Source organism: Haliaeetus albicilla, chromosome 2, assembly GCF_947461875.1.
Source record: "Haliaeetus albicilla chromosome 2, bHalAlb1.1, whole genome shotgun sequence".
NCBI classification, from domain to species: domain Eukaryota; kingdom Metazoa; phylum Chordata; class Aves; order Accipitriformes; family Accipitridae; genus Haliaeetus; species Haliaeetus albicilla.
The window spans coordinates 60,434,849-60,449,919 of NC_091484.1; the positions used below are offsets into that span (position 1 = coordinate 60,434,849).

The window sequence follows — 15,071 nt, forward strand, 5'->3', positions numbered from 1 at the left end:
GACGGGTAGGATTAGATGCAGGGTTTAATTACTTTAGATAGTATCTAGAAGTATGAGTTTATCAGGTCCCTGAACAATAAACAGATCAACTCTAGCAGAAAAAAGAAAATTGATTGTACACTAAAGAACTAAAGCCTTGCAATTCAATACATTTCATTCAATACAACTTTTAGCTTTAATATGTTCACTTAAAGTTCCTGAATTTCAAGCAAGCTCCCTGCTACAAAATTTATTTTGGCAAGTTTCTATCTTTTAAAAACTTCTAGAAGTGAGGGCATTTCATAAAACCCTGTCATGTCTTTCTCCTCACAGTATTAGCATTCAATAGGAAACACAAGATTTGACATTTTCATAGTGATTTATATAACTGAAACAAAGCAATACCAAAATCTTGCTTAAACCAATAGGAATGAGCAAAGACATTGCTAGTAAGTAGTACCATCAAAATTAGGATAACTAGAGTAAAATAATCTAATTGTTTCCAAAACAATAAACTTAAATACATCACAGTAAGAACTTCGCTGGGCAGTTAATAATTCCACAAAATTACTATGGTATAAAGGAACCATAAGTCAAAGGGGGGGGGGACACGGGACAGACACAAACCAACTCTGCTTAGTCTTAACTCAAGTAGTAATACAAACCCAAGTCCTCCATTTTACCTTCTGAAAAGAGAACTATTGTCCAAGACTGAGATGTTACAGAGCTAATGCTAGTTACTAAAGCAAAGTGACCAGAAGCAGAAGATATATTCCCAAACTCCTTCTGGATATCTCAGTTACAGGCCTAAGCTCCTATAGAATGTGCTTAATCATACATCTGTAGCAGTTAGTAGAACAGGCAAACTGTGTAACAGCAGCTATTCTTCTTTCTAATTAATGATCAATAACTACAACAGCAACATGGTGGATTTTGCGCCAGTTCCAGTAGAATTCGTGGAATGTACAGCTAAAATCCCATGTTGACTACTTCTTTCTAACTTGTTAATATGGACTTTTGTATTTGTCCAAGCAAACTAGAGTGGCCATTTATTTGATTTTCAAAACCTTTTTATTTCTTTAAATGTAATCAAAACCAGGATGCTAGCTACAGCCTGCTTGATGATGAAAGTATCAAAAGTTTCATTCAGGAATAAAGCTACAGCCGTGCAATTTAATAATTCATTTAATCAGTCTTTTCTGTTGGAAATGTTCAAGAGATTCCCACACCAACACATTCTTTGCAGTAGACAGGTCAAGAGAAATTAATTCAACTTGAAATAAATATACAGACACATTACTCCAAATGGATAAATTCAATGCTAAGAAGTCACCAGGACCATGGCTTTCACCTGAGATTGCTGCATCAAATTCACATACAAAGCTGCAGACCTGCAGGTGAGGAAGTTAACCCAGTACTGCAAAAAACTGCCAGCAGGGACTGGGCAGGCTGCTAATGTGATTCCCATCCACACAAAAAAACCCAGAAGAGATCCTGGGCATTGCAGACCAGAAAGCTTGTCATCCAGCCTTACTAAAGGCAGTAGGGGCTATAAAAATAAAGTCACTGCAGGCAGGGATAAACGTGGTCTTTTGGACAAGATGTTGCATGGCTTCTGCAAAGAGAAACCCTGTCTCACCAACCCAGCCAAGTCATTGGTGTGCATCAGTGAGGACAGAGAGAGGAGGTCCAGCAGACACAGTACAATCCAATTTTGAAAAAGATTCTGGCTAGGTCCCACACCAAAGGTTATCAAAGAAATTAACTTGCCACAGGATGGGAGGAGAGAGTCTTACAAATAGAAAATTAGTGAACAGGATACAAAAAGCAAGGTTTAATGGCCAATTTTCAGGGCAGAGAATAGGCAGCTGAAAGGGCTCCTGCTGTGGGATTGGTGCTGGGACTGGCTTTATTCAGCACTTTCAATGACAACGTGAAGAGCAGAGCATGCAGTGAAATCTCACAGTTCATAGGTGACACTATATGTTTTGGGTAGATACCAGACACTAGCGAGGGAATGCCAAACCAAGTCATGTGACAAAAAAAATGAGAGAGAAGATTCAGTGTAGGTAAGATTGTTACCTTAAACTAAACCATGCCTACACAGAGCAGAGCTTGGAGCTGGCAATTACAAATCATTAAGTCATCCAAGGCACATTGCTAACAGTTCTCCAAACCCACTGTACAGCACCGGCTGACTGAAAGGCACCACCAGGAATGCATCTTTTAACATTACTGATCAAAAACTGTGGAGGCCAAGAGGTACAGAGGGCAAATGGACCGCAAAACATGGCTAGGTTCACCTGCTCTCCCCAAGTAACACATCTATTGCCACTGGCTTTAATTATTTTTATTTAAGAAAAGTGCAAGGGTTATACAGAAGTATATAAATAAAAAGAAACCAGGGTGGAAACCAGTGAGAGCACGTTGACAGCATCCAGCACTCCTTGAAGGCATCCAAGGAGCTTGTGGGTGACTTGGAGAGGTGCCCTAACTGGAGACCAAGACGACCAGGGAGTGGAAACATGCCTTCATAGGCACCAGGATCCATTGCTTGAGACACAATACAAGACTATTATTAAACAGTTGCAATCAAGACAAGGCAAGGGTGTTTAGTATTCTCAATTGCAAGTAACATTTAAAAAAAAAAAATTACATTATTTCTTAACTGATACATATTTATGCAAAAAATAAATCCTCTTCAGAAGCCATGCTGCATGACACGACTCGGGAAAAGATAACAATTTAAAAAGAAATTAGAAGTAGGTATCTCCAGTGACCAAAAGAGTATCTACCTGTACATAGACAATGATCAAAAGAATATATAACTACATGGAGATAGATAGTGATTTTCAACCAATGAATCACAGGGCCCTGGAAACCAGTAAGCTACTGATCTACTTCAGCTATTGTCCTTAAATCTAAGTTCACTAACTAGTGGTCCACAACTCCACCAGAAAATTAAGGTGTCTATAAATCATATCCATTTGTAGGTAAGAAAGTAAGTATAAGTGTGTGAAAGTCATAAATCATCATGATTGAGGAAATTAGTAAGTCAGTAACTCATTGATAGGTTAGTGTCTATCTGTCCAGCAGAGGATTCCTCCCTCCCCGCAAATTAGCACAGCTTTCTGGTTAAGCTCCTAGTATTACTCAAACAGAAAACACAAAGACCAAAAAGATTTACTAAATGGACTACTGGTGCATTCCAGCATGGGAGCTCTGTACTATGTAACTAAACATGAATGCAAGTCAGTTATACCTAATCTTTAAATATAGTACATAAGTTTTGTACAAAAGAGGTTTTTTCTTTCACCACTGTAAGTTGCAAGAAACAACTGGCTGATACCCTCAATCTGTATTTCAACTGTTGAAATACTACTCTCAACAGATACAGTCCAACATTCTAATTCACTACTTTGTTTTGAATGTTGCTGGGTTAGCTTATAATGTTGAAAAGCTACTGAAGGAGAAATAGAAAAAGGAAAACATTCAGTAGAACAGAAACTACAAACCACACAGGTTACAAACTGACAGAAGAAATACTTTCTATTCAACGGATAAGTAGACTCAGGTTGGAAAACAAGTTTATTTCAAATATTTAATCAACTGAAAGAAGTGCTTGAATTGAATAAGACTCCCTTTCCATTGAATAAGATTTTAAACAATTCCTAGTAGGAAATGGGAAGAGGCTTCTATATAGGATGAAATTTTACAGAGTTTCTTTTTTTCCTACTTTAACATTGTAGTAGCCACTGTTAGACACAACGTCCAGTAAAGCAATTACTAATATGATTGTAAACTGTCACAAAATTAAATGGCATACAGCTCTTCTACTCTCCCATCACAGCATTTATACCCCATAGAAGAACACTATAGGAATCATTGACTACGAAATGGTGATTATTAAATATAAAAGCTACTCTAAATCAGTTCAAAATTTAATAAAACATTGACCAATCAGACTACAGAATCAGGGGTAGGTAAAAACAATTATTGCCCTTAAAGGAGAAGCTATTCACCCCAAATCAGTGCTACTTCACAGCTTTCTCATGTCCTCATCAGCACTGAATGCTTCCTTCAACAAGCAAAAGCACTTCACAGCGTTGGAGACAGCAGCATTTCAGAATGACAGCCCATGTATAAAAGCAAGACTCCCCTAGTTCTTCCTTCTCTCTTTAGTCAGAGAAAGATAGTAGAGTGACTTTATTTCAACAGCTCCTATGCACCTTCTGGTTTTCTCGACAAGTTTTCCAGATTAACACTGAGAAGGAAGAATTTCTGATCTTGCAGAGATGAAAGACTGCTTATGAATTTTCTTTTCTCAATCCACCGCTCGTTTGTTTGACATCAGGAAGAACAGTTTGTAAGGCCAGCAAGCCAGGTCATTTAAGAAATTTGCACTCAAGTGATCCATCAGATGAGAGCCCAGTAATGCACTATCCTGCTTTAAAGTGTTACATTCAAACTGTGTTATTGTTTGCATAACTGTAACATACACCACATGTATAACACATTGCCACGTACATAAGATTGTTTAAAAATCACTTTTATACAGAGCTAGTAACAACCAAACGAGGCTGATGGACAAACAAACGAGAAGCAAAAGAGACACAGAAACCCCAAATCTCCTCATAATTGAGGGCAAAACAACAATTTTAGGCTGGGGGGGGGGGGAATTACTAGTGTTTAAGAACCCAAAATTGAGAGAAACAAAAGTTTTAAAGACGCACAGCATATGGCTAACCAAAAGCACAAACACTAACAAGCAAATCAAAAGCAAAACTGCAGATTTTCATATGCCGCATTAATTTCTTTAGCCCAGTAGGATGCTGTGGAAAACCGAAACATTTTAGATATACATTAGTTTCCTCCTTTTATTCATTTTAATATCAGACGTATTCTTATAGATGAAAAACCCTTTGTTATCGCTTATACTCTCATTCTTAACTGGCTCAGCTGCACAACAGCACCACAGGCTCTTTGTTACTGGCTCTGCTGAGAACACAAGGAACACCAACCCAACTAGGGAACATTTTATATGCTAAATTTTCATTTTATTTTTTAAATTTTACCAAGTACTTAAAGTTAAAATAGCACCTAGATACCTCCAAATGTCTCCCTTAAAGCTATAGTCTTCTCTAGATCTGATTAGAAAACCATGTTAATCTTAATTGTAAAATGACTCTAGATGGAGCATAAAAGGTTTACCATTCAAAAGAAGGAAATTAAGGCTGCCTCTAACATTTTTCTTTACACAACTTTACAGACAAACATGACAACCACAATCCACAGCAGTCAAGTAGTAAAAAGCCCACTAGCAAGTCATTTACAAAACTGTATGTTAGATTAATTATGTGGCTGTTTTAGATACCAACATAGGCACATACATGAGAACTTCAGCAAAGAAGATGAATTTGAAACAAGCATAAAACATACAGCCTTGTGTAAACACCAGAGACCACCAGCACAGGTTACCTACCATTCCTCACCAATAAATTGGTCACTCCCTTCAATGAATTACAGGTCAAACACAGAACTTCTAGGAAGAAAAATAGCCCATTTTTTATTTCTGCAATTTGAAGATCAAGCTGTTATGGACACATCCTTAGAAGATTAACAAGGTGGTAAGTATAGAGAGGAAGAGCTGAAACATTATTGCTGCTGCAGACAAGAAAAAAAAAATTCAAGACTGCTTGTTTTATCCTTTTCACAGCACTTTGTATACTATTAGTTCTCTTGGGTTCCCAAACACAGCAGTTTCCTATTGCTATATGTCCTTCTACACAGTAAGAAAGAAGAAAAATACAATCTGAAAGAAATCAGGAAAGTATTATATGAATGAATTGTCAGAAAGAGTTAACAGTAAGTGTCTTTAAAACTACTTACGATGGTAGATTCTGAAACACTTTTGTGTCTTTAAGAAAGGAGCCAACAACAAAAGCAAAAAACCCCTGGATTCCCTTGGACAACTTCCAAGCAGAATTTTAATAGGAAACAATAAAAAAATTTTTTTTTTAATGGAAAACACAAGTTTTACAAATCTAGATGCCTTAATCATTTTTTAAATGCAGCAACTGTGAACAAAAACATCAGAGAACATTAGGTATACATGATACAAGTCAGGGCACTTACAAAATGGATTACATTATGTATCAGCAGCTTACCTGGAAGTTCAGCACTGTTGAAAAAAGCAAAAACAAAACACACACATGAACACTCATATCCTGCACCATCCTCAGTTACAAATCTGAGCAGTTATCATCAGTGCTTCTCTGTGGTGACTCTTGTGAGCAACTAGACTACTATATAGTTTGGAACAACTTTGTTCTATAGGATCCAAGTGAATAATCTCAACAATGACTTCATACAATTTTAATGTATGCAGAATTTCCAGAACTGCTGGAAGTCTCACTTCCATGTATAAGTAACAGACTCAAATAGGAAGTTTAAAACCATGAAGGGTTACAGAATTATGTCTCAATAACATACCAAGAAAAACCACACAATTACTTTTATGGAATGAACTGAGATTACAGCTAAAGCCACTAGAAACAAATCTGGATTTTCTAATGATATTTTTGTTTGAAATAGTGCAATGGAGTCTATTACTGCCTCAATGTTGATAGTGTATTTGGGGGCTTTGGGGGGCTTTTTTGGCTATCACTGCCATAACAGGAGCAAATTCTTACAGTAAAAAAAAACAATTTTGAAGAACACCTGCCTCATCTATTGCTTAAAAGAAACGTACAGTTTCAGGAATTACCAAGATTCCTCACTGTCCAAATAAAGGTCTGCTACCACTATCACCTAGTTGTGTATTACAGAAGTTAATTATTTTTGACAGTTTGGAGCAAGAAAGTTGAAAGATATTTCATCTTTCCAGCTGAGAACTCCAATGTTGTGATTGGCAGTGCGTTAAAATCTAATGCCTTCCAAAACTACTAGACCTGCTTAATATATATAGTTTGAACAAGAAGTAGAAAACAATCTTGCAACAGGCTTAGGGCATTAGACAAGACGTTCAATCACTAGCCCAAAAACTTTGATTCCTCAAAGATGAGTAACTGAGATATCAAGCTGCCACATGGCTCTGTGTCACTTCACAGCACAAGACTTTTGAAGGTCACAGAGAATATCCTATTTGTCATGCAAAGACAAAATAATCTTACAAAGCAAAGCAAGAAAAGCCTACAGCTGATAGTTTTGACACAGTCATCCGAAAAAGTGATGTCGGAATTGCATGCGTGTGAAGCTCTATCTCACTGGATCAAATACTTCCAAAGCTTGGAAGACTGAAGCAGTATTACCAACCTAGATTTTCTCTAAAACATTTGCAGATGATGCACACTCCATGATTTTAGTAACACTGCACCCACATATGTTAACCTTAAAAAATAGCAGGGAGAACAGCCTTAAGTGTTAGAAGAACAACCAAAATAAGTCTTTGGAGTGTGATGCAGCTTGTCACTGGGAAGGAGAAACAAACTGCTGAGTTTCTGGGCTGTCCCTCCTTATTTCCCCTTCCTTGTCCTCCTTATATGTACCTTGCCTGCCAGGGAAGACAGAAGGCCTGTATGGGTACAGGTAGATTGTTCTTGCCGAGGACTTGAAAGCATTCCTTGAATAGATACAGCTCTCCCTCACATGCCTCTTCCCACTTGAGGGGACCACTCAGTGTACTCAAAGTTCCCAAATAGCTCTACAGTAAAAATAATTTTATCTAGATTTTTTTTTTTTGGACAGTGACCCATTCAAAGCCAGAACTACGGCAGTACCAGACAATACAACACTGACAGCTTCAGAGACTGCCATTCTTTCTGAAAAATAGGTTACCAAATCTATGTCCAAGAACTTTATTTGTATAACATATGAATTCACAGCTTTAGAACTGCAGTGATGTACGCACTACATGTCATCAGTCAATACACTTGCATAAAACAGACTACACAAAAACTTATTACTGAGAATTTTCTGAAGTCTCCCATAATGCCTCATAATACCATAAAAGCCACACAATTTGTCATGGAGCTCATTCCTGGTAAGGTTCTTACAGGGCAATGCCAAGATGTAAAATTCAGCATCAGCCATTTCCTATAAACTATAGTCTTAAAGGTGCATCTACCTCAATTTTTTAGTGCAGCTCAGGAGTGCACATGTAAAGCAAACTTCCTTACTGTACCCACTGACTGTGCATCATGAAGTGGTCCTGGAGTGGATGAACTGGATTCCTTTTGGATAGAACTGAATATTAAGATGTAAAACCAGGAGCACAAACAGCACACTTCAACACAAACATGCATTGAGTCCATGTAACCAGACTGGAATTAGTTAAAAAAGAAAAATCCCTGAAATGCAAACAGTATGGACACCAATTCCTCGGCACCAAACATTGAGTTTTACAGACACAACGCTGTCAGACCCTGCTACTTGCCAAGGTACACACAGCTCCTCTGTTCCAGTGATCTTGAAAGGATCCTATTAGCCCAATACATCCAGCTCATCTAGAGGGGTCGTGGCTTCCTGCAGCCAAAGAAATCTGACTCCTTGGTTTTCAAGTCTTGCACTTTCTTGGAGTTGCTAACATACCAGTGTCTCATAGGCTGCAGGACCAAAATTAGGTTCTGTATGTGCAGTTCTGACTTTGTGCTGCAGCATCATCTAGCAAACCCATCGTCTAGCAATTACATGGATACAATACTCTTAGTTCTCTACAGTAAAGCCACATGAATGGATTAGAGCCTGGTTCAAAATAAATCTCATGTGCCACAAGGAAGGCATAAGCCAATGCTGAAGAAAATAATTCTCTCAAAATTTTTGGGGTGTCATATATTTATCCATAGTGTTGGCCAGCAAGCCCCACCCATGTGTTAACTCTCCCTGAGGAACTTGAGTTCCCAGGGCCTCTTCTACTACCTCAAAGTGCACTTAGAGTAACCTTCTGTGTTTGCTTTCATACACTGCACAGGCCTAGCAGAACTTTCAATACAAACCTGTTCCCTTATCTGATTATCAGTAGAAGCCAAAGCCTTATTCAGAAATGCCTTGGTCCTAACTGATACATAACGTACTGCTCTGCACTGGCCATTTCTAGCAACACAGCTCATGCACTTTAACACATCTTCACATCAATGTTTCCTAAAAGTTTCTTGATCAGATCCCTTGTATCCAAGAACCCTATCACAAAGTTTCAAAAGACATTCAGAGGCCTATAGAGCCTTCCTTACTGCAAGCCAAAAAGAGTAGAGGAGCAGGTAATTCCCTTGAAGCCATATAAACAGTTATAATCAAAAGCATATTTTGGCAAGGAGATCCACAGGTTCAGCTGATGCCAAGTTGATTCACCCAGAGCATATCACATTTATGCAGGTATCAGCTATTGAAAGCTGTAAGAGACAATAAAATTAACTTGATCAGGTCGTTTGTCCACCATACAAGCTTGTAGCTCCCCAGATCTTCCTGGAATTTTTCCAAAAAGTTGACATCACATTTGCATGTTATCATCCTCAGGTAACAGGGTAGTTTTATTACTGAGACTGCATAGCCTCTGGTTTAATGCTGCTGCTTCATCTGAGTTTTTAGATTAATACTATTTGATCCTGATCCCTTTGTCAGTTTGAAACTGGCTATACTGAAATGATTACTGAAACGATTATTACATCTGATCTGTCAAGAGTTTATGATTCTATTTTCTTCAGTAATCACTTGGGGGACACGGAAATGCAATCTTTTCTCAAGCCAAAGGTTATCTTATCTTCCCATTCTGCTACGTCAAACTTCTTGAGAACAGCAATATTTTAAATGAGCCATTCAAGTCAATCACATCATCAGTTTAAGAACCACCAAAGAAACAGGAAGGTAGAGCAATTCCCAAATTGTTCAGAACAGCAATAGTAACAACGTAACAATGCAAAACTTCTTATATATGCTATGTTACCATGAGATCTGATGGATTAACAAATAGATAGATTGTGTCCTTGTATAAAAATCAGATACTTCTTAATCTAGGTGCTCAGCCCTAACACTTGGGGGTTGAAAAGATGACCTCCAGAGATCCCTTCCAACCTCAACCATTCTGTAAGCACTTACAGATTTTTTCAGCCAACCCCTCCTTGAAGCCAAGCACTAAGGAGAGTTATTCTAACAGCCAAGACAGTCACAATCTTACTCTTCCTCTGTCATTCCACATTCACAACAAAAGTCACTTCCATTAGATCATCCTCTGTCTCAATCACTGATCTTGGAAAACACTACAGCAGCTTCTTGCTGGATGACAATTACCTGACAACACCAGGAGGCTTCCACAAGGCCCTTGAAAAGAAAAAATGCAAAACCCTTACTTCCACAAGCATACAGCAATGAAACAAAAAAAAATTGTAATTTCTGTCTAATCCCAGGGAAAAATCCAGCAGCCAGAGGCTTCAAACCATGCTAGAGAGCTACAGGACTTTGCACAACACCTTCTGCACCTTCTCATTTGAGGTCAACATCAGCTTCTGACATCGCATACAAGATTCAACAAGCCGTCAGTACCACGATTCTCTCACCAAAACCTAAGCTGCTTTAATGCCTTAAGGAAGCACTGGAGTCATTCCCTATATTTTTTCAAAACTCAAGATGACACGTTTAGAAAAAATCTAGCAGCCTTGATACACTACTGTTAAGAAACACGGCTTAGCATCCGTAGCTCTGACGAAGAAGTTACATCCTGCATAAGGGAGAAGTACTCTCTCCCACAGAATTACATAAAGGAAGAAGGGATTATCAGGACACGATACAAGGCAATGAACACCAAAAGGAATATGGAGGAGGAGAGGAGGGGAAAGCAAGCTTTGATGAATGAAAGATTATGAAGCAGTCCAAAGGCATGGCCACAGAGGCTGTTGTCATACACACTGTCCCTCTTGTGCTAAAATGCCAAGAAAAACACCTGAGCACAGAGAATTAAAACCACTAGCACCAGAACTACAAAAAGTTAACCACAGCATTCTACTCAAAGGCATCCCAACTAAAACAATAGTGACATACATAGTAACCAGTAAGCTCCATTAAACCATAGTTTTAAAAAATAGCAGAAAACCTGAAAAAACATGCAAACAGCATGTAGAGACGTTCCGGTAAAAGGCAGCTTTGTGTAAAGACATCCAAGGTAGGATACAACACACCTGAGATTTGCACACTTCCCTTGACCCCATTACAAGACCAGTTACCCTTCTCATACAGTAACTTTAAACAGCTGCAGCTGCCTAGCGAGTCACTGCAAGTCAGAACGCTGCTTCAGTATCTTGTTTGAAGCTTCAGGTATAGGTCAGAGCTGGAGAACCAAGCAGCAGGAACAAAGGATACAGTGTGGAAGAACCTGTAAACCTATGCAGCCTCTTCCAGTGCTTAAAAAATTCTATTGAAGCTCAACTGCAACTTTGTATACTCTATTACTGTACTCACAGGTATATTCTGCTGCATGTGCGAAGCATCTAATGCTATTTACACTTCAAGTCTTGGCTATAACGACATTGTGAGTGACTAGCATATACTTATAACTAACAAAACTTCATTTCATTTGTGTTGCACTTCCACCAACTTTTTCCCTGCTCGAACATTATAAGTGGTTCAAGTTCTTCATTAAGATTAGGAGTAGAAGTGTGAACTAGCAGAATACTTGCTTGCTAAAGGTAACATTATATTCTGCTAAGCATATTGCGCAAGGTACAGATTCAGCCCTAGAAAAAAGGATTGTGGAAGATATTAACAAAGGGTTGCATACTAGATCTGAACATCACTAATTGAAACAAAGTTCTGAAACCCTACATTATCTAACACTAAAATTGCCTTTGAGGAATTAAACCTAGATTTTTAGGCACATGAAAGTGAAACTTGAGCAGTGTTTGCTGTGTTGTATATATGATAGTGTTTCATAGCATTTAACACCAGATGCTTAAGGAGGATTAAAAGAAAGAAAAAGATGAAACTGACACAGAATCCCCCAACTATCACTAACAACCACAGCCAGTAGTTTCCAAAAGAGGACCTTTACAAATTGCAGACACCTTCCCTCTTTTTGCAGACACAGCCCTAAATGAGATGCACCTTAAAATACAGCTATTATTCTCAAAACCTACAAGAACTACATCAGAATAAACTTTAAGGTTGTCAGGCAAGCCATTTGAATAGCAGGATCACTCACCAGAATGTAGAGATGCTAGGAGACAAACAAAGAACAAAATGTCTTTTGGGGACTCTGGGTGAAATAACATATTATAGAGTTGCATATTTAATTACTGAGGAGAATAATACTGACTGGAAAGAGAGATCAAGCAAGATCACACACACAGAGCAGAGCATCTAGAGATAAGGAAGGCCATCAAGTGGGAGCCAGGCCAAGTGATACAAGTTGAAGATGCCAACTGGCAGTGAAACCAGCAACCACATCTAAAATATACACAAGAAACATGGGATAAAAGTGTGTGGAACAGAAGTTCCTGTCTTGACTACACGTGCATGAAAGTTAACCGAGGGTGCACAATAAATGCTTTAAGATAATCTCAAGTGTTGCCTAGCAAGCAGAGGTGAAAACCACACACAATAACCAAGATACATGGAAAGTAAACAAATATAACAATCTACAAGCCATTACCATGGCAAAGGGTCACAGTCTACCACATGGCACGCGTGAGAGAAAACAGAAGCTGCAACACATGGCGATCCACGATGATAAGCAGATAAGGAACCAGCAGATATGCAGAATGAGAGAGAGATGAGAAACAGCCATACCCAGGATATGTATGGGAAGTGGGAGAAGCCCACGAGCTACTTCTGTCTAGCCGTAGACACATTTGGAGAAAAACAGATACATTCAGAAGAGCAACAGGCAGCAGGAACACACAAAGGTACAGTGGGGAGAGGAAGGGTTGATGTATGGTGGGCCAGAGAGATGAAAGACAGAACGGCACTCGAAGGAGAGCAGAGCCCCTACGGAGCGAAGGAAGAGGCTGGGGAAGCGACAGGAGCCTTGCCCTGAGCCTCGGGAGCCGGGGCACGGCGCGGTGTGGGGGGGGAGCGGCGCGGACCGCAGCGGCAGAGCGGGGCAGCCGCAGTCGTGCCCGGGCAGGAGGCGGATGACAGCGCCAGGCCAGAAGGCAAGCGGCCGGCGGCATGCCCAGCGCCCGTCTGCCACGGAGGAGCGGCCGGGCGGCGGCAGCGCAGGCGGGGCGGGAGAGGGGGGGAGCCGGGAGCCGGCCAGCCATGTTCGGCGGGAGCAGGGACGGCGGTGACAGCCGAGGCCCCCGCCCGCCGCGGGAAGGCGGCGGGGGAGGCGCGCCTCGGGGCCCGCGCCGGGCGGGCGGCGGGGCCCGGTCCCTCGCTCACCTGCTGCACCCCCAGGAAGTCGTAGAAGTTCCGCGGCACCTCCTCCACCAGGTCGAAGAGCTCCAGGTCGCCGCTGTCCCAGGCGCGGGCGCGGGGCGCCAGCAGCGCCAGCAGCGCCAGGAGCGGCGGCAGCAGCCGGAGGCCGCGGCCCATGACCCCCGCCCCGGCGGCAGCGGTGGCGAGGACGTGGCCGGGGCGGCACCTCCGAGGCCGCGCACGTCCCGGCGGCGGCTCCGCACTGAGGGGGAAGGAGGCAGGCCCGGCCCCGCCGCCGGCGAGTCGCACGGAGGGAAGAGCGCTCTCCGCCCGGCCAATCGTCGCCTCCGCAGGCCGTGACGTCGGGTATCCCGGCAACCGCTGGCGCTCGCGCACTCGAGGGGCTGCGCGGGGGAAGGGCAAAGTCGAGTCGAGTCCCACGGAGGGGGGGGGGGTGCCCGCCGCCGGCCGGCCGGCCGGCCGGCCGGGCGCGCGAGGGAGCGGCAGCGGCGCGCGGGTCCCTGACGCGAGCTGCCTCCGCGCGGCCGGCGGGGTTCGCGCGCCCGCCCCGCGCCGCCTGCAGGCTCTTCCCCCCCCCCTTCCTCCTCCTCCTCCTCTTCCCCACAGCCTGCCCGGCTGCGGCCGCCTCCCCCTCCGCCTCCTGGCGCCGCGCAGCGCCCTCGCCCTTCCCCGGGGCTGCCGGAGCCCCCTCCTCGGCCCCCTGTCACCCGGGTAACCCCCCGAGGGTAACCACACACGCACCCCCCCGGCACGCCTCCCCCCGCCCCGAGCAGCCTTCCCTCAGCGAGGGAGCGGGGTCCTGAGGGGCGACAGCCGCCGCCCCAGACCCCGCCACCGGGCGCGTCCTCGGGGTCCGGAGCGGTGGGGAGGTGTGGGGGTAACCCGTCCGTCCTGCGCGCTGGGTGCCCGCCGGAGGGGAAGGCCGGCGGCGGGGGGCGGCCGGCTGAGCGGCGCGGCCCCCGCGGGAGCCCCCGCGTAGGGCCACGGTGGCTGTGGTGTCAGCGCTGCCCCACGCGCTAAACGCCCCTTGGAAACGCGTTGGATTTACTAGCTCCTTAAGGGTGGGTTTGGCTACCGTAACCTGGTTTACCCTAAAATCACTCCAGCTTATTGTCAGCACCGACTCGATTTTTAAGCTGTTTTCCCTGGACCTTTCATTCTTTCCTTGCTTAAATTCACGTTGAACATGAACGCTAGATGAGGAATTAGATGGACACTTAATGGCTTAACGATACAAATTTTCAACATTAAATCGCTTTCCTCTGGTAGGGTCAGACTGCTTGGAACACCCCGTCTGTTTCACCTCTCTTGAAGCTAGGCCTGGTTAATAACTCGCTATGAGAATCAATCTTCTCTTTAAGAAAAGGCAGTTTCACTCATCCCCAAAATATCCATAAACTGAATCAAGTTCAGAAAATAGTTTTTTCCGATTTAAAAAAAAATCGTAAACGCCAATCTCTATATGCACCTGAATTTACCCAAGAGGAGCTAGGCACCATTTACAAAAATCGCTGTCCAGTAGGGCACTGCCTTGGATGCTCTATGGGAATAGCAAGACGTGGCTTTAAAATACACTCTGCTTAATTCAGAGTGAGGACTTGAACCGACATAACCATTATCAATTTTCCAACTCATAGCGTAGTCTGAAGTATTCTCTTGTACTGAAACTGTTCCCTTTTGTATAAACTATTTAAATATTAATTAGATTGATATTTAAACTCATGTTTCCA

The 15,071-nt window shown here is 42.5% G+C and overlaps 1 protein-coding gene across 1 annotated transcript in view; it reads right to left on the minus strand.

Moving 5' to 3' along the window:
- DNAJC1 (DnaJ heat shock protein family (Hsp40) member C1) overlaps positions 1 to 13,621 on the minus strand; it is a 114,436-nt gene extending 100,815 nt beyond the window's left edge. The window contains exon 1 of the mRNA XM_069776758.1: positions 13,345 to 13,621. Within this exon, the coding sequence (XP_069632859.1) occupies positions 13,345 to 13,497 (153 nt within the window). The 5' untranslated portion in view covers positions 13,498 to 13,621. The remainder of the gene's footprint in view (positions 1 to 13,344) is intronic.
- Positions 13,622 to 15,071: the final 1,450 nt, after the last annotated feature.